This window comes from Polypterus senegalus, chromosome 17, assembly GCF_016835505.1.
Source record: "Polypterus senegalus isolate Bchr_013 chromosome 17, ASM1683550v1, whole genome shotgun sequence".
In the NCBI taxonomy this organism is placed as follows: Eukaryota; Metazoa; Chordata; class Cladistia; order Polypteriformes; family Polypteridae; genus Polypterus; species Polypterus senegalus.
The window spans coordinates 95,902,758-95,927,838 of NC_053170.1; the positions used below are offsets into that span (position 1 = coordinate 95,902,758).

General features: G+C 40.5%; 2 protein-coding genes across 2 annotated transcripts; one reads left to right on the forward strand and one right to left on the reverse strand.

Annotated features, from left to right (window-relative positions):
- Positions 1-747: 747 nt before the first annotated feature.
- Positions 748-12,664, reverse strand: anapc11 (APC11 anaphase promoting complex subunit 11 homolog (yeast)). The gene is made up of 3 exons (XM_039740331.1): positions 12,579-12,664; positions 4,142-4,259; positions 748-1,226 (listed from the first exon to the last, which is right to left on the reverse strand). Exons 2-3 carry the CDS (start codon positions 4,248-4,250, stop codon positions 1,081-1,083), a joined length of 255 nt encoding a protein of 84 aa, XP_039596265.1. The 5' UTR covers positions 4,251-4,259; positions 12,579-12,664; the 3' UTR covers positions 748-1,080.
- A 5,090-nt stretch (positions 12,665-17,754) lies between these two features.
- Positions 17,755-24,214, forward strand: alyref (Aly/REF export factor). Its single transcript, XM_039739293.1, has 6 exons — positions 17,755-18,161; positions 19,851-19,991; positions 20,100-20,247; positions 20,356-20,422; positions 20,523-20,712; positions 22,991-24,214. The coding sequence occupies exons 1-6, from the start codon at positions 17,925-17,927 to the stop codon at positions 23,003-23,005; spliced, it is 798 nt and encodes a 265-aa protein (XP_039595227.1). The 5' UTR covers positions 17,755-17,924; the 3' UTR covers positions 23,006-24,214.
- Positions 24,215-25,081: the final 867 nt, after the last annotated feature.

Consider the following 25,081-nt stretch of genomic DNA (forward strand, 5'->3'; position numbering starts at 1 on the left):
TCTATATATATATATATCTATATCTATAGAGATAGAGAACTACTTAACGGGTCTAGATTGTGTTTTTTTCTATAATTTGCTAGAACATTCCGTTCTTTTTTGTGACTTCTCTCATCGCGCTAAGTATCATAGTTCGCTTGTGGTTCCAATTTATTCGTGTGAATCCAAGAGAGGGGCTATGGGCCAAGGTGAGGGGGAAGTGGGCAGGGCCATCCTAGCTCACACGCCAGCCTCGGCTGAAGCCGCTCTGATGTGGCATTGGCGAGAGGGTTTTGATCCCTTGCATTCCTCTAATCGCAACGGACATGCCCTTTCAATTCAAGAGATTCCACTTCCCAGTGAAGCTTTGCTCTGTAATATCAATTAACAAGGCCCAGGGACAGACACTTAAGTTGGCAGGGTTTGATCTTAGCTCACCGGGCCTCTCGCATGGTCAGCTTTACTTTGCTTTCTCCTTGGTTAGTTCCCCAAGAAACCTCTATGTCCTCGCCCCGATAGCAAAACCAAAAATATTGTATATCTAGGCCCTTGGATACGAAAGCTATCAATATAAAATCTTCTCAGTACAAATTTTAATTTTTTTTATTGATTTATAAAGTTTGTCCTGTTTCACTACTACATGGCCGGATCTGCGGGGGACAGCTAGTCCAGGATAAATGTATCTTTTAAACCAAACATAGTCAATTTATATATTGAACATGTTATATTTAAACTTGGTTTGATCAATATGAAATAACGTCAGTCATATTTCAACACCTGCTACATTATCTGTATTTTATTTTCAAAGATAAAACCCCTTTGTAAATTTAAACTGATAGAAAATTAAATATGCAAAGCTGACAGTCTATATTTCTCTTGCTATATACAATTAGGACCACCAAACATGCCCAAGTGTTTAAGATCAATTTTACTAATTGTACAAATTTAACAGCTTTGTATAGAAAATGCCACTCCATTTACCAAACCTGTAACATTAACTGTGCTGCAAGTAATGCATCGTATGACACCACAAGGCACAAGCCATCTCATGTCCTTGGCAAGTTTTTCTTGAGCCTTTTTGACTCCTTCCATTTCATGCTTTTACTCCTTGAACTTCCACTCCTGTCGGCACATGGGGCACTGCTGCTGGACCTGCTGGGAGTTGAGCCATTTCAAAATGCAATGCATATGAAAACAGTGGGAGCACTGGCCCCACACCAATGGACAGTCATCTCCTGGTATTTTACCTTTAAAAGAAAAGAAATAGGAAAAAAATCACTTGGTTTAAAGAAAAATTTGGTCAACTACCTGAAAAGTAAACATCTGAATACATAAAAACTCTTAAAAGGTAAAGCCACTCATTGTAGCAAAGGGATTTTTCAACTGGTCTTCAGGAGGATAGATAGATATATATATATAGATCGCCCTAATTCTGGACTCATCAGGCGTACACACTCACTGCACCCCCCTCTCGGGGAAAACTATTTCAACCATTCTGTGATCTGCTTCTCGCAACTGAAAGAGGGCACCGTGAAGGATGTTAGCCAACTTGCTGACCAACCACAAGTGTATATATAAATATATATCCATCCATCCATCCATTCTCTTCCGCTTATCCTGGGTCGGGTCGTGGGGTCCCAGACTTCCCTCTTGTCGGCCACTTCTTCCAGCTCTTCCGGGAGAATCCCAAGGCGCTCCCAGGCCAGCCGGGAGACATAGTCCCTCCAGCGTGTCCTGGGTCTTCCCCGGGGCCTCCTCCCGGTTGGACATGCCCGGAACACCTCACCAGGGAGGTGTCCAGGAGGCATCCTGATCAGATGCCCAAGCCACCTCACCTGACTCCTCTCGATGCGGAGGAGCAGCGGCTCTACTCTGAGCCCCTCCCGGATGACTGAGCTTCCCACCCTGTCTTTAAGGGAAAGCCCAGACACCCTGCGGAGGAAACTCATTTCAGCCGCTTGTATTCGCGATCTCGTTCTTTCGGTCACTACCCGTAGCTCATGACCATAGGTGAGGGTAGGAACGTAGATCGACTGGTAAATTGAGAGCTTTGCCTTACGGCTCAGCTCTTTTTTCACCATGACAGACCGATGCAGAGCCCGCATCACTGCGGATGCCGGACCGATCCGCCTGTTGATCTCACAGTCCATTCTTCCCTCACTCGTGAACAAGACCTCCGAGATACTTGAACTCCTCCTCTTGGGGCAGGATCTCACCCCCAACCCTGAGAGGGCACTCCACCCTTTTCCGGCTGAGGACCATGCTCTCGGATTTGGAGGTGCTGATTCTCATCCCAGCCGCTTCACACTCAGCTGCGAACCGATCCAGAGAGAGCTGAAGATCACAGCCTGCTAAAGCAAACAGCACAACAACATCTGCAAAAAGCAGTGACCCAATCCTGAGTCCATCAAACCGGACCCCTTCAACACCCTGACTGCGCCTAGAAATTCTGTCCATGAAAGTTATGAATAGAATCGGTGACAAAGGGCAGCCCTGGCAGAGTCCAACTCTCACTGGAAACGGGCTCGACTTACTGCCGGCAAGGCGGACCAAGCTCTGACACCGGTCGTACAGGGACCGAACAGCTCTTATCATGGCGTCCGGTGCCCCATACTCCTGGAGCACCCCCCACAGGATTCCCCGAGGGACACGGGCGAACACCTTTTCCAAGTTCACAAAACACATGTAGACTGGTTGGGCAAACTCCCATGCACCCTCCAGGATTCTGCTAAGGGTGTAGAGCTGGTCCACTGATGTATAGATAGATGTATAGATAGATAGATAGATAGATAGATAGATAGATAGATAGATAGATAGATAGATAGATAGATAGATAGATAGATAGATAGATAGATAGATAGATAGATAGATAGATAGATAGATAGATAGAGAGATGTAGTGGATCTGACGCTGAAGTTATTGCAGCCTTTCATCATTCAGTGTTGTTTATCTGGCTGTCAGTTTTGTTCGTTTTATTAATCATTATTAGGATAAAATGATGGGTGCAAACTGCACAAAAAAAATAACAAAACAATAGGACAACAAAAAAAGAGAGGTAAGTGTTTAAAGCAAAAGTAGAAATATTTATATATGTCTTATAAATGTTAAAAATCATACTGCAGTGCTTTTGTAACGGCAGAATAAGAGAAGGGAAAAAAGACCAGCAAAATAAATGAGATCAGTTATTATCACTAATTTTGAATTTGGCCGGAATATAAACCTGCAGCCACAGTGGGTCCTCAGGACCGAATTTGGGAACCACTGCTCTAGACAATTCACAAACTCAAGAATGAATGGCAGCAATGTGTGTGGGTCAGGGTACTCACGAAAATAAATAACTAAAATACAAGAGATGTAGCTAAAGTGACAGTCAAGTTCTCCTTTTTGACAACATCTTCCCTTTGTAATAGTTCAGTTACTTACCTTTCACATGCAGAATTTTAAACGGGTCAATCAAGTCTTCGGTTTCTTTTTCTAAAAATATTGAACTAGGATCAAATTGTTCCTAAACATTGTACTCTTGAATACAACAAGCGGAATTAAGCGAGCGCTCAATGATTAATCGGTAAAGGGTTTGATTGTGTATTACTCTCCGATTGGTGTATTTGTGAACTAGTACAGGTATAGCAATGTGACAGAAAGCACATTGTAAACTGTTAATGTTCTACAATTTCAACCCTGATGCAATGAATTTTTCTCTCTCTGTCATATTTTATTCACAGGTCACGGTCCTATGTAACAATCAGTCTCAATGGGGGATTTAGTTTTTCCTCAGACATAAGGCAACAAATTTATTACTGGCAGATGTAATAAACAAGCTACCATGTAAATAAATACTATCAACATTTATCCGAGCTCATTCAAACTTTTATAACTTACTTGGATTGATAATCATTGCAAAATTAATTACCTACAGATGCTGTAATCATTAGGTCACCACAGATGTTCCAGCTGTAGTTGTATACTTACGAGATCACAGAAACAGGTGACTGCAATAAAACAGTAAGTGGCAGGAAAATTTAAAGGTGCCTCTTTTGATCAGCAGACCAAACTCTATAAGATACACCCAAAGTGCTCAGGAAAACTAAACATCTGTTGTCCCGACAGATCATCACACTAAAAAAAAACAAAAAAACATTTCAGAGGATGTATCAATACTCACAGTCAGGACAGCAGCCATTGAAATGCATACGGCATATGCCACAGTTTTCATCATTGGCAACCCACAGCCAAGATGCTACTCCATTCCACCGTTTTATTTTTACTTTCATTTCTTCAACCTTAAAAGGAAAGTGTAAAAGTTTTGTTTTAGTTCAATGAAAATGTAACCCAAGATTAAGATTCACATATTAACACAAAGATAGCACAGCACCAGTTGCTTACCCTACTGTTAACTCTCCCACATGACAGTTATTTATGTAATCCATTTAGTTATTGGAATTATTATTTATTAGTTATTAGTAGGGCGCTTCGCCCCCTGCTCGCCAACCCCTTCGGCCAGCGCTACGCACCATTGTGAACAGGGGGGCTGAACGCACCCAAAGGAGATGCGGCTGCTCCTCCGAAACCCCCTCTTAAATGGTGATACAATGGGAAACAAATAACAGTTGTTTTTTTTTAACCTCCTCTGTGCTCGATCAGCTGCTGGTTTGCTGCTGTTGCTGTGACGAGTGACCTGCATTTCGTGTGGCTCTTCGAACATTTAAAAGCCTGTACAGCACCTGTCCTTTTGTCTCACTGCCTTGTCTCTCGTCCGCCAGACATCCTCAAACACTCTGCGATCTCTTTTCACTGTTCCGTTATTTCACTAAGTAATATTTTCCGTTTGTTTGCACTAATGCGATCTTTGCTCTCATTTTCTTGAGATTTTCAAATTTTCCTACTTCCATTATCTCTAACCTGCTCTGCATGTGTATCACGGGACTTGCTTTCAAAGGTTGTAAGTATGTTGTGACTTGTCCATCTCGCAGGATGTGAAAGCGTCTCTCTGTCTCTCTTCAAAAGATCTCTCTTCCAAAAATCACGTCTTGTTGCAAGATTTTTTTTTTATATAATAGAGAGACATATTTATAATTCTGTTAACAATTTTTGGTTTGGCAAGCAATACAACACTCTGGAAGGCGTTTGATGTTTTAGGTGTATCAAGTTTCAATGATCAAACTAAGGGTTTAATGACAATCGAACTCAGGTGTCATCCCCCTTAAAGTTTTGTGCAGCTCGGTTTATTGACTATTGAGCATAAATCAAATAGAAATGTTACGGAGAACCTTTGTTTCTGAAATGGGGTGATAGAGGAGTGTTTGCCTCCCCTGTAGCTTCGACCCTTGCTTAAAACACAACCTAAATGCAGAGGCCAATGTATATCCCCTTTCAGAGAGTGATCAAAAATGGCAAAAAAAAAAACACTAAACATTAACCTGCTGGAGTTTTGCTTTTTATGTCACTTAACGTGACATGCTAGTATCCAGGGGTTCTCAAATTCAGTCCTGGGGACCCACTGTGGCTGTTTTTAATGTAAACTATTAATTTTCATGGCTAGTAATTAATACAAATGCAGACCAGGAGGGAGGTTATTTTGTGGACTGCAGAGGAGTTCTTCTGTGTTGACCTACTTAGGGTTAGGCTTAGGGTTAAGGCTGACAGACTGAGGAGATCGTTCCTCCCCTATGTGACTCTTCTTTTCCACCCGGGGGGGTAAACGTTAACATTATACAAAGTTATTGTCTGTTTTACCTGCATTGTTATCACTCTTTAATTTAATATTGTTTTTTTATCAGTATGCTGCTGCTGGAGTGTGTCAATTTCCCATTGGGATTAATAAAGTATCCATCTATCTACTTAATACAAATGGAGGTAACAGCTGAGCAGTGGTATTAAAAGTAGAATGTTTACAGGGGGGCGTCACGGTGGCGCAGTGGTAGTGCTGCTGCCTCGCAGTTAGGAGACCCGGGTTCGCTTCCCAGGTCCTCCCTGTGTGGAGTTTGCATGTTCTCCCCGTGTCTGCGTGGGTTTCCTCCAGGCGCTCCGGATTGCTCCCACAGTCCAAAGACATGCAGGTTAGGTGGATTGGCGATTCTAAATTTAGTGTGTGCTTCGTGTGTGTTTGTGTGTGTCATGCGGTGGGTTGGCATCCTGCCCAGGATTAGTTCCTGCCCTGTGTTGGTTGGGACTGGCTCCAGAAGACCCCCGTGACCTTGTGTTCGGATTCAGCGGGTTGGATACTGGATGGATGTTTACAGGGCCTGGGTTTATTTCCTGTCTTTGTTTGCTGGGATTAGCTCCAGCAGACCCCCATGTCATGTCATTAAGATATGGATGGATGATTATAGAGCAGGGGGTCTTAAACTCGGACATGGGGACCCACTGTGGCTGCAGGTATTTGCTCCAACCAGTTTCTGTTTTTAATTGGACACCTGGGCTAATTAAGTGAACTGTTATTTCTAGGATTCTGTGTTTTTGGGAACAATATCAATTGCAAAACTAAATTTGGTAAGAAAAAATAAAATAAATATTAAAATGTACTAAGCAGTTTTAAGGTAACAATGTATTTGTTTTTTCTTTTTAACAATATTTTCATCTTGATTTTCATTCTATTTTTCTGGGTGTTCTAATTGTTTAATTGAATTAGGATTCAGTGTTGTTTGCCTGAGTATCTCCTCTGCTCATGTTCAACTGTCTTTATTAAGATACAATGAAGGAGAAAGAGAAAGGGAAAAATATAATGAAATCAATAAGAGGGAGTTAAGCATTTAAATCTATAGCCAAAATTGAAATATTTCCAAATGTCTCATAAATGTATAAATCATGCCTCTGTGCTTTATTAATGTAGAATAAGAGAAAAAGAAATACCAGCTAATTAATTGAGATCAGTGTGATCAGTTGTCACTATTCGTGAAAGACAGTTTATCAGCAAGAGTGAAAGGGAAGATCTACAGTAGTGGTCCTCAATCACGGTCCTGCAGAGTTTCGAATCCAGCCTGTGTCCTAATTAGAATTCAGTCCTTGCTGATAACGATAGTTGGTGTTTAACTCTATGCCTTGTTAGTGCTTTCATTCATCAAATACAAATTTGAGTTACTTTGCAGATCAGAGGTCCTCAATTACAGTCCTGGAGGTCTGCTATGGCTGCAGGTTTTCACTTGAACCAATTTCTTAATTTAGAACCCTTTCATTTACTACCAGCAACAGCGTACCGCACGATAACAAGCAGTGAATACACTTCACTTCAGTATTCCTAGTTTTTGTACTCTTTCTCCATATAGTATTCATTTAACCAGAGGTTGATGCGCTTGCTGCTTCCTGAGCAGCTCTTCTTTTCTCCACCCTAGCGGCCCGCTGCTTCTCTTCTTTCATCGGCATCTTTTTGCATTAAAACTGATTAAGTTAGGTTTTGTGTTGCAATTTTTTTAGTACGTTTTCTTTCATTTTTCACTTAAGGTGGCACTTAAGTCTTCAATCTGCCTCAAGAATGATTAGCGAAGGTGGGAAGGAATGAGAACGGCGCCCATACGCATGCGCCGCACGGCCGCCCTGCCGAGAGTTGATTCTACAATAAAATAAAAAGAGTAATAAAAATCATCACCCCGAAAGCGGACAGTAGATGTCACGTAGTATATGTTTACCAAATTTCAAGTCAATGGGTGAAACGGTTTTCCAGCTACAGACAATTTAAAATCTTGGACAGACAAACAAACAGCCACGGTAACGTATTATATACAGTGGTGTGAAAAACTATTTGCCCCCTTCCTGATTTCTTATTCTTTTGCTTGTTTGTCACACAAAATGTTTCTGATCATCAAACACATTTAACCATTAGTCAAATATAACACAAGTAAACACAAAATGCAGTTTTTAAATGATGGTTTTTATTATTTAGGGAGAAAAAAAAATCCAAACCTACATGGCCCTGTGTGAAAAAGTAATTGCCCCCTGAACCCAATAACTGGTTGGGCCACCCTTAGCAGCAATAACTGCAATCAAGCGTTTGCGATAACTTGCAATGAGTCTTTTACAGCTCTGGAGGAATTTTGGCCCACTCATCTTTGCAGAATTGTTGTAATTCAGCTTTATTTGAGGGTTTTCTAGCATGAACCGCCTTTTTAAGGTCATGCCATAGCATCTCAGTTGGATTCAGGTCAGGACTTTGACTAAGCCACTCCAAAGTCTTCATTTTGTTTTTCTTCAGCCATTCAGAGGTGGATTTGCTGGTGTGTTTTGGGTCATTGTCCTGTTGCAGCACCCAAGATCGCTTCAGCTTGAGTTGACGAACAGATGGCCGGACATTCTCCTTCAGGATTTTTTGGTAGACAGTAGAATTCATGATTCCATCTATCACAGCAAGCCTTCCAGGTCCTGAAGCAGCAAAACAACCCCAGACCATCACACTACCACCACCATATTTTACTGTTGGTATGATGTTCTTTTTCTGAAATGCTGTGTTCCTTTTCGCCAGATGTAACGGGACATTTGCCTTCCAAAAGTTCAACTTTTGTCTCATCAGTCCACAAGGTATTTTCCCAAAAGTCTTGGCAATCATTGAGATGTTTCTTAGCAAAATTGAGACGAGCCCTAATGTTCTTTTGCTTAACAGTGGTTTGTGTCTTGGAAATCTGCCGTGCAGGCCGTTTTTGCCCCGTCTCTCTTATGGTGGAGTCGTGAACACTGACCTTAATTGAGGCAAGTGAGGCCTGCAGTTCTTTAGACGTTGTCCTGGGGTCTTTTGTGACCTCTCGGATGAGTCGTCTCTGCGCTCTTGGGGTAATTTTGGTCGGCCAGCCACTCCTGGGAAGGTTCACCACTGTTCCATGTTTTTGCCATTTGTGGATAATGGCTCTCACTGTGGTTCGCTGGAGTCCCAAAGCTTTAGAAATGGCTTTATAACCTTTACCAGACTGATAGATCTCAATTACTTCTGTTCTCATTTGTTCCTGAATTTCTTTGGATCTTGGCATGATGTCTAGCTTTTGAGGTGCTTTTGGTCTACTTCTCTGTGTCAGGCAGCTCCTATTTAAGTGATTTCTTGATTGAAACAGGTGTGGCAGTAATCAGGCCTGGGGGTGGCTACGGAAATTGAACTCAGGTGTGATACACCACAGTTAGGTTATTTTTAACAAGGGGCAATTACTTTTTCACACAGGGCCATGTAGGTTTGGATTTTTTCTCCCTAAATGATAAAACCATCATTTAAAAACTGCATTTTGTGTTTACTTGTGTTATATTTGACTAATGGTTAAATGTGTTTGATGATCAGAAACATTTTGTGTGACAAACATGCAAAAGAATAAGAAATCAGGAAGGGGGCAAATAGTTTTTCACACACTGTATGAAGATGAAAGCAATACGTTTTTTGGGCTTAATTTTAGTTCTCTTGCCTGGTACCATTCAGAACTCTTAATTGCCTATTTTAGATTTTAGTGGCTGCATTTAAGTTTTAATTGTTGCCATCCATCCATCCATTCTCTTCCGCTTATCCGAGGTCGGGTCGCGGGGGCAGCAGCTTCAGCAGAGAGGCCCAGACTTCCCTCTCCCCGGCCACTTCTTCCAGCTCTTCGGGAGAATCCCAAAGGCGTTCCCAGGCCAGCCGGGAGACATAGTCCCTCCAGCGTGTCCTGGGTCTTCCCGGGCCTCCTCCCGGTTGGGCGTGCCGGAACACCTCACCAGGGAGGCGTCCAGGAGGCATCCTGATCAGATGCCGAGCCACCTCATCTGACTCCTCTCGATGCGGAGGAGCAGCGGCTCTACTCTGAGCCCCTCCCGGATGACTGAGCTTCTCACCCTATCTTTAAGGGAAAGCCCAGACACCCTGCGGAGGAAACTCATTTCAGCCGCTTGTATTCGCGATCTCGTTCTTTCGGTCACTACCCATAGCTCATGACCATAGGTGAGGGTAGGAAGGTAGATCGACTGGTAAATTGAGAGCTTTGCCTTACGGCTCAGCTCCTTTTCACCACGACAGACCGATGCAGAGCCCGCATCACTGCGGATGCCGCACCGATCCGCCTGTCGATCTCACGCTCCATTCTTCCCTCACTCGTGAACAAGACCCCGAGATACTTGAACTCCTCCACTTGGGGCAGGATCTCTCCCCCAACCCTGAGAGGGCACTCCACCCTTTTCTGGCTGAGGACCATGCTCTCGGATTTGGAGGTGCTGATTCTCATCCCAGCCGCTTCACACTCAGCTGCGAACCGATCCAGAGAGCTGAAGATCACGGCCTGATGAAGCAAACAGGACAACATCATCTGCAAAAAGCAGTGACCCAATCCTGAGTCCACCAAACCGGACCCCTTCAACACCCTGGCTGCGCCTAGAAATTCTGTCCATAAAAGTTATGAACAGAATCGGTGACAAAGGGCAGCCCTGGCGGAGTCCAACTCTCACTGGAAACGGGCTCGACTTACTGCCGGCAATGCGGACCAAGCTCTGACACGGTTGTACAGAGACCGAACAGCTCTTATCAGGGGGTCCGGTACCCCATACTCCCGGAGCACCCCCCACAGGATTCCCCGAGGGACACGGTCGAATGCCTTTTCCAAGTCCACAAAACACATGTAGACCGGTCGGGCAAACTCCCATGCACCCTCCAGAACTCTGCTAAGGGTGAAGAGCTGGTCCACTGTTCAGCGACCAGGACGAAAACCACACTGTTCCTCCTGAATCCGAGGTTCGACTATCGGACGGACCCTCCTCTCCAGAACCCCCGAATAGACTTTTCCAGGGAGGCTGAGGAGTGTGATCCCTCTATAGTTGGAACACACCCTCCGGTCCCCCTTTTTAAAGAGGGGATCACCACCCGGTCTGCCAATCCAGAGGCACTGTCCCCGATGTCCATGCAATGTTGCAGAGACGTGTCAACCAAGACAGTCCTACAACATCCAGAGCCTTAAGGAACTCCGGGCGTATCTCATCCACCCCCGGGGCCCTGCCACCAAGGAGTTTTTTGACCACCTCGGTGACTTCAGTCCCAGAGATGGGAGAGCCCACCTTTAATTGTTGCCTGTTTTCTTAATCAGACATTAGTTAATAATGAGATGTAGATCCCAATAAACCAGCAGTTCTCTAGCTCATGTGCTTACCATGAAGTATCTGCGATAAAAATGTTTAGAAATGAATGACAGTGAACTGGAAACACCATTAAGTGTAAATCTATTCTGTTCCACAAAACACATGGACAATGTTCTCACAGAAGGAAAATCTACAGTGCAATTAAAATTTCTCTTGAATGAATACAAGCCTTAACAAGCCAAACAGTTCAATACCAAGTTTCATTATGAGCATGGACTGCTTTCTAATTAGGAAACTAGTTGGAATAAAAACCTGCAGCCCTCCAGGACCGTGATTGAGGACCCCTGATCTACAGGATCTATGTTATATGGGCTGGAGACGGTGGCACTGACCAGAAAGCAGGAGACAAGAGCTGGAGGTGGCAGAGTTAAAGATTCTAAGATTTACATTGGGTGTGACAAGGATGGACAGGATTAGAAATTAGGACATCAGAGGGTCAGCTCAGGTTGGACGATTTGAAGACAAAGTCAGAGAGGCAAGATTGTGTTGGTTTGGACATGTGCAGAGGAGAGATGCTGGGTATACTGGGAGAAGGGTGCTAAGGATAGAGCTGCCAGGGGAAGTTTATGGATGTGGTGAGAGGGGACATGCATGTGATCGGTGTGTCTGAGCAAGATGATGAGGACAGGAAGATATGGAACAAGATGATCCGATGGGAAACCCCTAACGGGAACAGCAAAAAGAAGAAGAGTTATCAGTTGTCACCGATTATGAATCTGGTTGAAACAAATGCCTGAAGACACAGTGGGGCCACCAGGACTGAGTTTAAGAACCCCTGGCTTCGTACATTTTAATATTATATATATATATATCTTTTTACCAAACTTAGTTTTTCTAACTTCCATATTGTTCCCAAAACAGAATCTGGAGAATAACAATTTACTTAATTAGCCCAAGAGTCCAATTAAAAACCACAACTGGTTGGAACAAAAACCTGCAGCCACTGTGGGTGCCCCAGGACCGAGTTTGAGACCCCCTATGCTAGTCCACTGGTGCTGCCTCAACTCCAGGGGACCGACCTCGAAGGCCAAACGATGGTGACGCCCATCCACCTGCGCTCACTTTAACGGAATCTTTTTAGTTTGGGATTCCTCGCACGTTTCCGTCTTTCTCTCGCATTTGAAAGACCGGACACCTCTAAACTATCGAAGCGTGAGAGTACGTGGGTACGCCATTCAAAGAGGGTCCGCGTTGTCGACTCCTCCAGCCTCTCTGTCGAGGGACCGGCTTCTCTGAATCCTGTAACTGAATATACGGACCTCACGGCTAGGGTTACCACTTTTAATACAAAAAAATAAGGGACGCATACTGCAGCGGGGGCCACGCGCAATTTCATTCTCAAATACGGGACGATTCCTTCCCTACTCACGGCAAATGGCATGGAAAACCCGCAAGACATCAAAATATATTACTAGGCGGAAACCGGCCTTCATTATTCCTAGCTTTAAAAAAAACAACACCATGCGCATGACGTGAAGTTCCCACACATTAAAAACTCCTAGAGGGAAAAATCAATCCAAAAAATACGCACTTACTGTTTAAGTCGTAAGCAGGCGGGAAGGTGACGAGCATCCCGCGCGACTGGCGCTTTTATTTTACGTCACAGCTCAGCGACGCTTACGGGAAGGTCAGCGCGGTATTCATTTACGAGCGGCGTTTACGTCTGGCACCTGTAACTTTTAATTTTTAACACATCCAACTCATGCAAAAATAGTTCTGTGTGGCAGTATTATCCAGACGACACTGTACATCATTCAAGAAGTAAACATTTCAGATTTCCTCTTCCTCCAAATTCTGCAGAAATTCATTTTCGAGTTAAAGGATATTTAGCCCTTCTCAGGAACGTTCAAGACAACGATTTGACTTTGATTACGAGAACTGTGATTTTTAAAAAGATACTGAACAGTTGATCCTTTATTTTCCTTTTGTACTTATTCAAGCAGGTTCAGGTATGATTTGTGGTTACAGTATATCAAAACATTTCATATCCTGACAGTTTCAGGGGATTAAAATTACTGTCGGTTTAGTGGTAGAAAGCACACAAGATGACCTTTTAGTTAATGTCCTTATTATTTTAGGTACGTTTTTGATTTTTAAATATATGCATCCTAAAAATTACTCTTTTCCAGATTTTCTGCAAATACATGGGAAAGGCGTTATATAATTATTATTGTTGTTGTCATTATTATTATTATTGAATAAATTACTTTTCTGCCGTTATTAAAATATGTGATGAAGAGAACTGCCGAAAGATTAGTAAATTTAATGAACTCAAATTTATTATCCCATATAGGGAATTCATTTGGTTTGTGCATCAATAATAAGCTTACAGAACACAGCTATAGGTTTTAAATATAAAAAGACAAGGAAGGAGAAAATAAAGCATAAGGAAATACATATATCCGAACACCAGCATGCATGCATAACATTAAGCATAAATACTTACATAATGCAAATACATATCTTAAAAAACATTTCTCTCTCTGTACAGTGACGTATGTGAATCTGCCATGGCAGTGATGGACGTGTATGCCAGTTTCCTCTTCTCATTTATCTGCCAATTTGCTGAGGGTATGAATGGTCTCATATCTGTTAGGTTTTTACTTGACACTGTAAGAATCTGTTTAGTGCCACAGAGCTAAAATGAAATTTGCAATGTAATGAGTGTGCAGAATCATTTAGGATCTGATGGAGCTTTTAAAGAACCAGATCCTCATGAAGTTACTGTTGTGCTGATTTTTCTTCCACCCCAAATGGCCCTAATCGGGAGCCGGGGTTTGATTTCGTCTTGGGTCCGCATGCTGCCAAAGATACAAATTAAGCCAACAAAAAGAACACCCAGCAAGTCAGATAAGTAAAACAAAGGGAGAATGTGGAGGTTCTTGCTAAAGTCATTCAATTTACGCGAGAAGAACAGCCTTTTCTAAAATGGTTTATGGGTATCTGAAGTAGCTTCAATAAATTGTAATTGGTCATCAATCTCCACAACCTAAGGATTTGTAGGATGTGACTTGGTCTACTAGTTCGCTGTTTATTTCCTTAACATGGGACCTCTGCCTTTATTTTTCAAAAATCAATAACCATCTCTTTAGTTTTCATTGCATTTATTATAAACCAGTAACGGCACACTGCATGATAATGTGCAGTGAATACACTTTCTCTGTACTTTTACCATTCATTTGCTTAGAGGTTGATGCGGTTGCTGCTTCCTGAGCAGCTTTTCTTTTCTCCACCCTAGCGGCCCACTTCTTCTTGCCATCTCTTCATGTTAAAAGTGATTAAATCAATGTTTGTGTTGTGATTACTTAGTATGTTTTTCTTAATTTTTTCACTTAAGCTGGCACTTAAGTCTTCAATCTGCCTCAAGAATGATTTAAGAGATGTGATGGTGAAGGTGGTAGGGATGAGAATGGCACCCGTACACCTGCGACACGCGGCTGCCCGCTGCCGAGAGTTGATTCCACAATAAAATAAAATAAAAATAAAAAGAAGAATAACCTTGGAGGTCAATCATCACCCAGAAAGCGGATAGTAGAGGTCACGTAGTATATGTGTACCAAATTTCAGGTCAATAGTTCAAACAGTTTGCGAGCTACAGGTGATTTAAAATCCCAGACAGACAGACAGCCACGGTAACGTATTATATAAGGAGCTTTAACATATCTGTTTTTTTTTTTACTTGAAGTAATAATGTAATTTGCTTTTTAGCTGAGAACTGGTCACAGTGCAGTGTGCCTACACTCTGTGAACACTCGTATGAAACAGTAAATCAAATGGAATCGAATTAGTTAATATGGTCTAATGGATATTTATTAGTTTATTTACCCCTATATAATTTATTGTACTTTATTTTTTTATTTATTTATTTTTAAACATTTTATTGAATTTATTAAAATCAAATAAGATTCCATACAAGCAAGTCAAATTTTACAAAATTAGGTTTGGATCAAATCTACAACCATGAGAAAGAGAGCTAGGCCAACAGAGTAAAGCTTTAATAATAGGAATAATAAGTACATAAATAGAATAAAAAGGGGAAGAGAACCCGCTTCCTCAGTTTAAATGCTTATTCTAGAATGTTATTGATTTATTGTCTTTTATGAGTTGCGAGTCTTTGATATTTATATTCACTTTTCCTTATTGTTACGTTTTATGTAAGTTCCATCTGGTTCTTTATTAGACTAATTAAATTAGTTAATTATATTGCAAGATGTGCTTCATTGGTTGTAAAATATGTTAATTAAACAAAATTATTGAAAATATGTCTCGTACTATTTGAGGAAAAGAATAAGTTAAATATCTGAATGATGATAGTCAACAACCTATTGATTTTGAATGTTTAAATGTTTCCATTCAAATGAAGCAGCTGAAACGCCTTTTAGTTTGCAGGAGATTATAACTGTAAATATTTTTTAACATTTATTTGTAATCAAAGATAATATAACAAAACTTAAATACTTTATAAATTTCAAATTGGAATTAAAGTAAATAAAAACTTCTTTATATTGTATAACACTTAGTACTGTAGTTGGTTAAATCACACCAACATTTGATATAATGCGCAAAGGAGTACAGAATATGAAGGTCAACATCCATGTCTTAGGTTAAATAATTGTTTAGTCTTTCAGGAAGATATTCCTTAAGTGAATACTTTTTACTAATTTTAGTATTGCATTTATGATTCAAAATATTAATATAATAATATAAATATTATTGCCACTATTCATAATGGTAAAAATCTCTGTCGATAGTGAAGAATTATAAATAGATTTTCTTTAAATGTAAACCTGATAATATAGCCCTACCTACAACACCAAACTCTAAACTTTACAGCACGAGCTGTTTCCTTCAAAAAGGCCTTCATAGGACAATAACCATCCAAACTGATCGAGAAGATCGGCGATCAAACTGACGCACCTTTTTTTTCCAATGATGTAAGTAGATTTTTTTACAGTTATGTGTTTGTTGTTCTACAAAAATAGTTTAGTGGGTGTAATATTTCTAGGGTACAAAATGTAATTAAAATAAAATGAATGCCCTCAATATTTTAAAACATATTATGAAAGATAAATAGCCAGATTAAATCAGGGCCTTTGAAGCAATTCCAATAGTAAAGAATCTGATGGTTTAGATAGATAGATAGATAGGAGAGGCACTATATGATAGATAGATAGATAGATAGATAGATAGATAGATACTGTAGATAGATAGATAGATAGATAGGAGAGGCACTATATGATAGATAGATAGATAGATAGATAGATAGATAGATAGATAGGAGAGGCACTATATAATAGATAGATAGATAGATAGATAGATAGGAGAGGCACTATATGATAGATAGATAGATAGATAGATAGATGAAACTTTATTTGTCCCCAGTGGAAAATTTGGCTTTTTACATAAACTTAAGTATATTTTATTATATTAAAACAAACAACAAATTCCATCCATCCACCCATCCATTGTCTAACCCGCTGAATCCGAATAGGGTCACGGGGGTCTGCTGGAGCCAATCCCAGCCAACACAGGGCTTAAATGAAAAATGAAAGAATACTAAAAAGAAAAAAATTTACTTTGCTTAAGATAAAAAGAGAAGTCGCAGTGAGGCACTATACATTGTATTGCTGTGGATACAATTTTTTAAAAGTGGCATTGTGGCGTAGTGGTTAAGGCTTTGCACTTCATACTGTGAGGTTGCGTGTTCAGATCTCATTAGTGACACTGTGTGACCCTGAAAAAGTCACTTTAACTGGTTGGGCTCCAATTGGAAAAACAAAAGAAATTAAACCAGTCGTACAACTTGAATATTATAAGGAGCCTTGGGTAAAGGTGTCAGCCAAGTAATAATACATTTAATTTACCACCTGAATACTTATTTCTTTAAAGATAGACAGATAGATATAAAAGGCACTATATAATAGATAGATGATAGAGTAAGGCACTATATAATAGACAAATAGTGAGTAAAGACACTATATAATAGATAATTAGAAAGGCATTATATGACACATGGATAGATATGAAATGCACTATATAACAGATAAATATATATGAAATGCAGTATATGATAGAGTGAGTAATAACACGATAGATAGATAGATAGATAGACAGATAGATAGATAGATAGAGTGAGTAAAGGCACTATATGATAGATAGATAGATAGATAGATAGATAGATAGATAGATAGATAGATATTCTGCCAAAAGGGATAATTACAGTGCTGTTTTTTTTTTTTAAATAATCAGCATTTAAATATGATCAATTAAGAATGAGCCAAGAGAGTTTACAATTAAGGCACTGGAAGAAACTGATTGTTGAAAATGGAGCATTACAATTAATATGAGAATAATAAATTATAAATTAGTCATTTCAAGCAGTAATTGTCATTTACAATATTAGTTATGTATTGGCTATATTTTCAAATCAGTTTACTTGTACCTTGATCAAAGGAAAACTTTTTTTCAAAACCATTTAAAAATTTCGAAGTGCAAGCGTTTGTGTGCATACGTTATTTCCATGGGATACCCTTATCAATAAATAAAAAGAACAGAGAAAGCAAGCACATTACGACCACACTACATTGTATCATCTGTAGTCAACTTCACAATATGGCCACTGGTTTCCCTTTTTTTTAGTAGAATTTAAACTACATTTCCCGAGAAGTCATTAGAGGCTCACTGCACATGCGTCGAGTGTTAATTACGTCACCCGGCGTGGGCTTCAAAGCTGGCTACAAAAGGCAGCCATTAAACAGACGTTTATCATTCTTCGCAGTTACGTTTTTGGAGTTTCATATTTCGGCGCAGATTTTCTTTGTACCTTGAAGTAGCACCTCAACCATTTTTTGCGACGTACGGAACGATTCCAGAAGATTATAATGGCGGATAAAATGGATATGTCCCTGGACGACATCATCAAGCAGAACCGGCAGCAGCAGCGTGGCGGCGGCCGAGGAGGGAGAGGCCGGGGCCGCGGAGGGACGGGCGTGGGCCGTGGCGCCGGAGGAGCAGGCCGACTAGGCGGAGGTTTTGGTGGACGGGGAGGTGGATCAGGCCCCATGCGGAATCGCCAGAGTTTGCTCCGTGGAAGAAATAGGCCTACACCGTACAGCAGGGTAGGAGAAAAGAGAGAGAAAGATGGGTAGAGGAATCCGTTGCAGACGGCAAGCAGAATCTCCTTTCTCGTACAAGTTTTGCTTTAAAAAAATTATATAACCTGGTAGCAGTTGTTAACCCTGAAGTCTGGAAGCTTTAAAATGAAGGAAAGATGATTGGCCGAGTAGAGAATTTAAATTCATATTTTTATTTTGTGTTGGAGGGAGTGCCTAAAGAATGCATACATTTTGTATTTTTTTCCCTATTTTTAGAAAAGTTTTAACCTGTTCTAATAAGTGTTCGTTTACGGAGAGCGGGTGAATGCGGCGCCATTTTGGCTCAATTGGAGAGACGGGCGGGAATTCGAGTTTTTTTTTCCCCCTCTCCGTATAACATCTTTTTTTTCCAGTTTTTGATTTCTTCAAGAGGACAGTAAATCTTTATTGTTTGTATAATTCACTTCGTGAAGAGGCGGATTGGCCCCGGGCAACGTACAGAAAGTAACATTTCCCAGCGCAGTGAAGAATGCATCCAGCATCTTTAGTCGCCGCGTTTAAAAAACAGTCGCAGAATGGACTTGGAACTCATGATGATGATGTTGAAGCAGATGCGCCAAACTTAGTGACTAAAAAGGAAAAAAAAAGCAAAGTAGACTTTCTAATGACAAACCTCCCCCTCCTTTTTCTGTGATTCAATCACTTAAGCTGTTGAGAAAATGGCGTAGCTACAAAATGGAAGCTGGACTCTCTTGAAATCTTCATGAACACTTGCAAACCAGTCTGGATTATAGACTTTAATGCATTTGGACAATGTCATACCCACATGTTTATTGGATCGTGTTTATGGACATATAGTATTTATCCTGGACACGTAATCGAGTTTGTGAGGGGGGAGGTCTTATCAGAGAAGACTAATAACTATTAATACCACATCGCCGTCGATCTGAAAGAGGAATGACCCGACCTCCACTCGAAGAATGCGACTTCCAGTTGATCAGATGGGCCACGATCATCCATTACGGAGGCCATCGAACGAGAATGAAGCCCGGCTGACTTTCTGGGGGACTACGAGCGACTCCCGCTGGCAGTTTTCCTTTGGCGGCCACCCAAGTTGACTCCTTAGCAGCTGCCTGATCCTGTTCTCCGGGCAACTGAGTTTCTTGCATGAGGGAAAGGGAGGATTTTGGCTGGGGCACTCACTGGGTAGGAGAACCATCCTGGGTTGATTGAGAAAGAGGAATCCATAGTTTTTGCTCAATGTGTTTTAGTTTTTTTTTTTTTTTTTATTTTAAGTGCTCATGTGTGGTTAAAATTTTAAAACTTGACATCTACAGATTTCTCACTAGGTCATGCTTTTTTTTGGAAGATTTCAGGTTATTTTTAGCCAGATTTTTGTGTGGGTGAGAGGGTTTACTAATTGACTTTCAAATTCATGTAAAAGCTGCACCTTTTTTTTTTATATATCTAAATTACAGAAATTGACAGTTTTTATACTTTTGATATCCAAAGATTTATATGCTAGTGGGTTTTACTGGTATGCATAGATGTTTAATTGCTTCTATAAGGATGAAATGTAACTTGCTTAATCCTAACTTGATTTAATAAGTGTAAAGTTTTCTCACCAGTTCTAATTTTAGCACAGGAGCAGCTGAAACTGCAGTAAGACATTTATTAGGAAGTCAGCAAGGCCCGTCTCTGTTTCTTTTGCAGCCAAAGCAGCTTCCAGACAAATGGCAACATGACCTGTTTGACAGTGGCTTCGGAGGCAGTGGGGGTGGTGCTGGTGTGGAGACCGGTGGGAAGCTTCTGGTCTCCAATCTTGACTTTGGTGTATCAGATGCTGATATTCAGGTAATTGCAGTTAACGTTTTCCATCTCATTCTTGGAACCCAGTAATTTATTCTGTTGTGCTAGTCTACGTTTTTAGTCTCTCAAAGTAGTTTCTTCTGTTCTTTTTAGGAACTTTTTGCAGAATTTGGTACCTTGAAAAAAGCAGCAGTACATTATGATCGTTCTGGCCGCAGCTTAGGTACTGCAGATGTACATTTTGAAAGGAAAGCGGATGCATTAAAGGCAATGAAGCAGTATAACGGTGTTCCTCTTGATGGTCAGTATTGTATATTTGTTTCGATAAGGTTAAGAATTGTGACCTTTATGAAATGTTTACCTATGTGCTAATTGCAACATGTGAATCTGCTGTATTTTTTTTTTTTAGGCCGTCCAATGAACATTCAGCTTGTCACATCACAGATCGATACACAAAGGCGACCACCTGTTCAGAGGTAGGCACTTCTCAGAATCTATTTACACTTGCTCAAGAAAATTGTCAACTTCTAATTGAAGTGTGTCTCAAATTTTATTCCAACCCCCCCTTTCATACAGCCTTGGACGTGGCGGTGGAATGAAAAGGACCAGAATTGGCGGGGGATTTGGAGGACCTATGAGACGAGGTGGACGGGGCATTGGTGGTGGAAGCAGAGGCAGAGGAAGAGGCGGCCGAAATAATAATAATGGCAAACAGCAGCTGTCTGCAGAAGAACTTGATGCACAGCTTGATGCATACAATGCAAGGGTGAGTTGGAGTCCATGTAATATTTTTAGTGTGGGTTTTTATGCCTATTTTTAATCTGCAAGGGTGGGTGTACACAGTTTTGGATCTTGTTCAGAAAGTGGATGCCACTTGAGAGGGCCTTCTCACCAACACACTAACCTTAAGGTCAATAAAATAGGCCCCTGATAAGGCACTATTTTAAGGCTAAAATAACGGAAATAGATACTTTATTAATCCCCATAGGGAAATTCTCATTCTCCAGCATTGGCATACTGAAACAATATTAAAGAGTGATGAAGATGCAAGGTGGAGTGTGCAAGGCACGTATAAGTCAATCTCTATATATAATCATTTGGATCTTGATCTTTGAATTGGAAGAAGCACTAGATGGCAGAGAGACAGCTAAAACATAGGCATTACATTAAGAATCTCCTCTGGGCTTATACTACTGAAGACTGTAGTACGCCAGTCACACCTCAAAACACAGACATTCAAACTAAACAAATCGTTGTGCTTTAAATTAACTAAAGAGATCTTCATTTAGATCTTGATCTTTGTTTGTCCGAATTCCACGCATGCGTAGACCACCTTCCAGTTTAGTACGTTGTTGTTACTCACGGATGTCAACAATGTGCCGGAATAACGAAAGGGGTGGTGGGCAGTGTTACGCTGGTTAGCCCCTGAGGCCTGGTTAGAGCATTAGATTGCCAAAGATAAAAGGTACGCGCCTACGTAACATGAATGAAAGACAGACAGTGGGTAAAATGAATGACAACGTAACCGCATGTTCCGGAAATTGTTGTATCCGGCAAGTGCTGCGTGTCTCACAGTTGTACCGTGGCTTGCTCACATGTCAGTGAAGTGATCCCTATTTATGCTTTAAAAGACCCTGGATACCCATGTGTCCCCCTTTTATAACCATTGCTCCGTGTATATTGCCTTACTCTTTGGATTGCCACAAAGCAACCTGCGAGATTGGAGAAAGGTTGAGAAGACATTGTGAGAGGAAATGAGCGTCGTGAAAACGAGACGGACTGTGAACGGACAGAAGCAGAAATGCTCGTACACCACCACATAATTACGATTCGGACAGTAATGTCGAGTAGGCCGTTCTTATCAAATCAATGTCCAAGGGTTTTCTTTTGTAATTTTGTTTTCCTTATAAAAAATCCTAATGCTGTGCGACAAAGGGCCCAGTTCACGACTGGCAGCCACGTTTAAACAGGGAGCCCTTCACAGACAACTTTTAACACGTAAGTTGGGCGCACATGGCTAGTAACATTGTATAATGTTAACGTTTACCATGCCCGAGTGGAATTGATGAGTTGCATAGTGTGGGGAAGCAAAGATCTCAGTCTTTCAGTGGAGCAAAAAATGTGAAACCTACTTGTATACCTAATCTTGCTTGTGAAACAACCAAGTGGTGTCTGCTTTCTTAACGGCCGATTTTTCTAATCCGTGGGAAGTTTGGGGTGACATCTTGCACTCCTCTGAGCCAGTTGCCAATTAGTGGCCTGCTTAGTCTGTAATTGTTTACAAGCATTTGGACAGTCTGATGTGAGATTGCATAATGAGACCTATGAGCAAGACTCGTGGTACCAGCACAGTGTTGCTGCAGTTGAGAGTTACGAGGTATTTGGAACTCTGATTTGTGACCAGAACCACCCCGTGGTAGTTTTGCAGCATCTCAAATTTAGTCTTGTCCACATTTTGACTTTGTTTACACAGTTTGGTTCTAATTTGGTCACAGGAATCAAAAATGCACAATCTGCTTTCATGGTTTTATTACACCTAACATTCGAGCTGTTTCTTTGGTTTAACATAGACTAGCATTGTTTTTCTGATTGCTCTATTCTAGCCTGGGGTGGGTGCCAACTTGAAATCCCATCTCAAAAACCTGTTTTGTTCAGTAATTGAAGTTTTCCCCTCTGAATATCAGCATATACATTGAAGTGGTTTGTAGCGATTTTTAAGCTATTTCAATTTGTGGCAGTACAAGGTCACAGGATGAATATTTGTGTACACTAAGTGTTGAGTATGAGTGAACCAATCAGTGGAGACAATTGCTAATATCTTAAATGGAAACTTGCTCATTTTGTCTGTACCTTTTTACTTTGACTTCTCTCCCTTTTGTTCAGCAGTGGCTTTTGTAGTACTAGATTTAGCTGAATGGGGGTACATAATTGCAGTACAGAATCCTCTCTTCTGACTGCACTCCGTTCCTCCACCGCCCCAAATAACTCCTTCCTTGTGGGCTGCACTTTAGTGTAACTTACCTTCTCTTTTTATTCCTTCACAGATGGATACCAGCTAAGATGGGACACTGCGGATTTTCATTTTGGTTGGGGAGGAAAAACCTTTTGAACTGGGTTTGTCTTAATTGTGGAATAGGTTTTAAATTTTTTTTTTTATGGAATTTGTGTGGGCTTTTTTGTACTGGATTATTTTTGGCGGGGGGGGAGAAGGGTAGAAATGTTACTGGTTGTGTGCTACTGTGGGAGTGGGGACTTGTTTGTTCCCTCTGCTTATTGAAATAAACCTACAGTGTATTTAACCAAAGACTTCTTTTTTTTTGGTCTGGTTTTTGTCTTAAGTATTCCATCAAAAGTAAGACTAGTAGTTCTTGAACTTTGTATGTAATTTTTTAAATACTAGCTGAGATTTTAATGCCCCTAAATGTAAACACTCCCAACTGTGGGAAGGAGTGACTTGTTTTGAAAAGCTATGGTGAGATCTGATATTTGTTTAGATTTCATGGATATGATTGCCAGTCCAAGAGTGCATCTTTAAAGTTCGACTCCATTTTGTGCTGTTTTTGAAAATTAAGGAACAACCTAACCTGTCAGAGTCGAGGGCATTTTCTAAACGCTGCTTTGGAATATACTGCATTTTAAGCAGATCTTCAGTTTCTTTAGAAGAGTGTTCAGTGGGAATAATTTGAATAACTTTACAGTTGTGCTGTACAAAAGTTTAAGCTATCATTTTGCCTGACTGCATGTTCAAAGTTCTCTCTGCTGCTCTGCAAATGTTTAAACATAGCTGCAGCTTTCTTTAAATTCTCCAGTAAATGGCCATACATCTTCTGAAACATTTGCAAGATTTCATTTTGTATTTAAGACATTTCGGACAAATGACAGAATATGACTTTGTAACTGGAATTTTTTTTTTTTTTTTTTTCCCTCATCACTTGTCAATGACATTCTCAAGTCAAAATACACAGTTAATATTACTGGCCAGTGGACTTTTTTTCAGCAGTAGTTGCTGCTTTTGTTGGACAATTTAACAAGGAAATAAATACTGGTCTGTTCAAGTCACCCAGTACTGCAATGTATACACCGCCTCCGGATCATGTAAGAGGATCTGCTGCTATCCTAACACAAGCAATAACGAGAGGTTGTATATCATGCTTGCTTGTGTGTAGAAGCATTCTTTATGAATGGGTCCAGGTTAAAGTGTTTAAACTAAATTGCTGATGATGCATTGTTTGCATTTCCATTAATAAAAGATCTGAACTTTTTTTGAACAAGTGCACTTTTTATTGATCCTAAAAAATAATGCGGGGTTTAAATTTATGTACATTTGTTGGAAATGTTTACCTTCATAAACCTGTAAGGCATTTTATTACTTGAATAAGGTTAAATGTTTATGCAAGTCTGGGGGTTTAGAATTTGGTATTTCAGGTTCCTTCCATTCTTTCCATGGATGCACTTTTAAAGCTCGATTGTTTAAATTGCCCCTTAATTTGTGTCCAAATCTTGTTTTTTGGTTTTTTTTTCTTTCCCCGGAGTCCTCAATCATGTTTCTGGAGGGCCCCAGTGGCTGCAGGTTTTTGCTCCATCCCAGTTGCTTAAGAAGTGTGTGTGTGTGTGTATATAATTAAAATATATATATATATATATATATATATATATATATATATATATATATATATATTATACACATACATACTGCTCCAGTGATTTTTCTGCTTAACTTGTCTCACTCATTAAGATTTTGAACCCTTATTGCTTATTTTAGTCTTAAACTGCTGTATTCTTGGTTTTAAATTGCTCCTAAGTAATACGATGCAAATGACCAAACCAGCATTAAATACTTGGAAGGAAAGTGAAGCACTGAGAATTGCTCATCTGTTTTAGACTTCAAATCCTTTGGCTGATCCCCTTAGAAAGGGGAAGAAAGTCTAAGATACGAGTTACCTGACATGGCAGAGATAAAGTACAAATAAGCCATGAAATTGAATTCTTGGCAAGAATTGCTTTCTAATTAAGCAACTGGGTTAGAACAAAAACCTGCAGCCACTGCGGTCCTCCAGGACTGGGGTTGAGGACCCCTGCATATGTGACTAGGCTTTTTTTTTTTTTTAAAGTATAAAATTCTAGTTTAGGTTTCA

Coding starts and splice junctions, on each gene's coding strand:
- anapc11 (XM_039740331.1), bottom strand. CDS start 4,250: ATGAAAGTAAAAATAAAACGGTGGAATGGAGTAGCATCTTGGCTGTGG. Junction 1,227..4,141: donor CAATGGCTGCTGTCCTGACT/GTGAGTATTGAT, acceptor TTTCTTTTAAAG/GTAAAATACCAGGAGATGAC.
- alyref (XM_039739293.1), top strand. CDS start 17,925: ATGGCGGATAAAATGGATATGTCCCTGGACGACATCATCAAGCAGAAC. Junction 19,992..20,099: donor TATCAGATGCTGATATTCAG/GTAATTGCAGTT, acceptor TGTTCTTTTTAG/GAACTTTTTGCAGAATTTGG. Junction 20,423..20,522: donor AGGCGACCACCTGTTCAGAG/GTAGGCACTTCT, acceptor CCTTTCATACAG/CCTTGGACGTGGCGGTGGAA.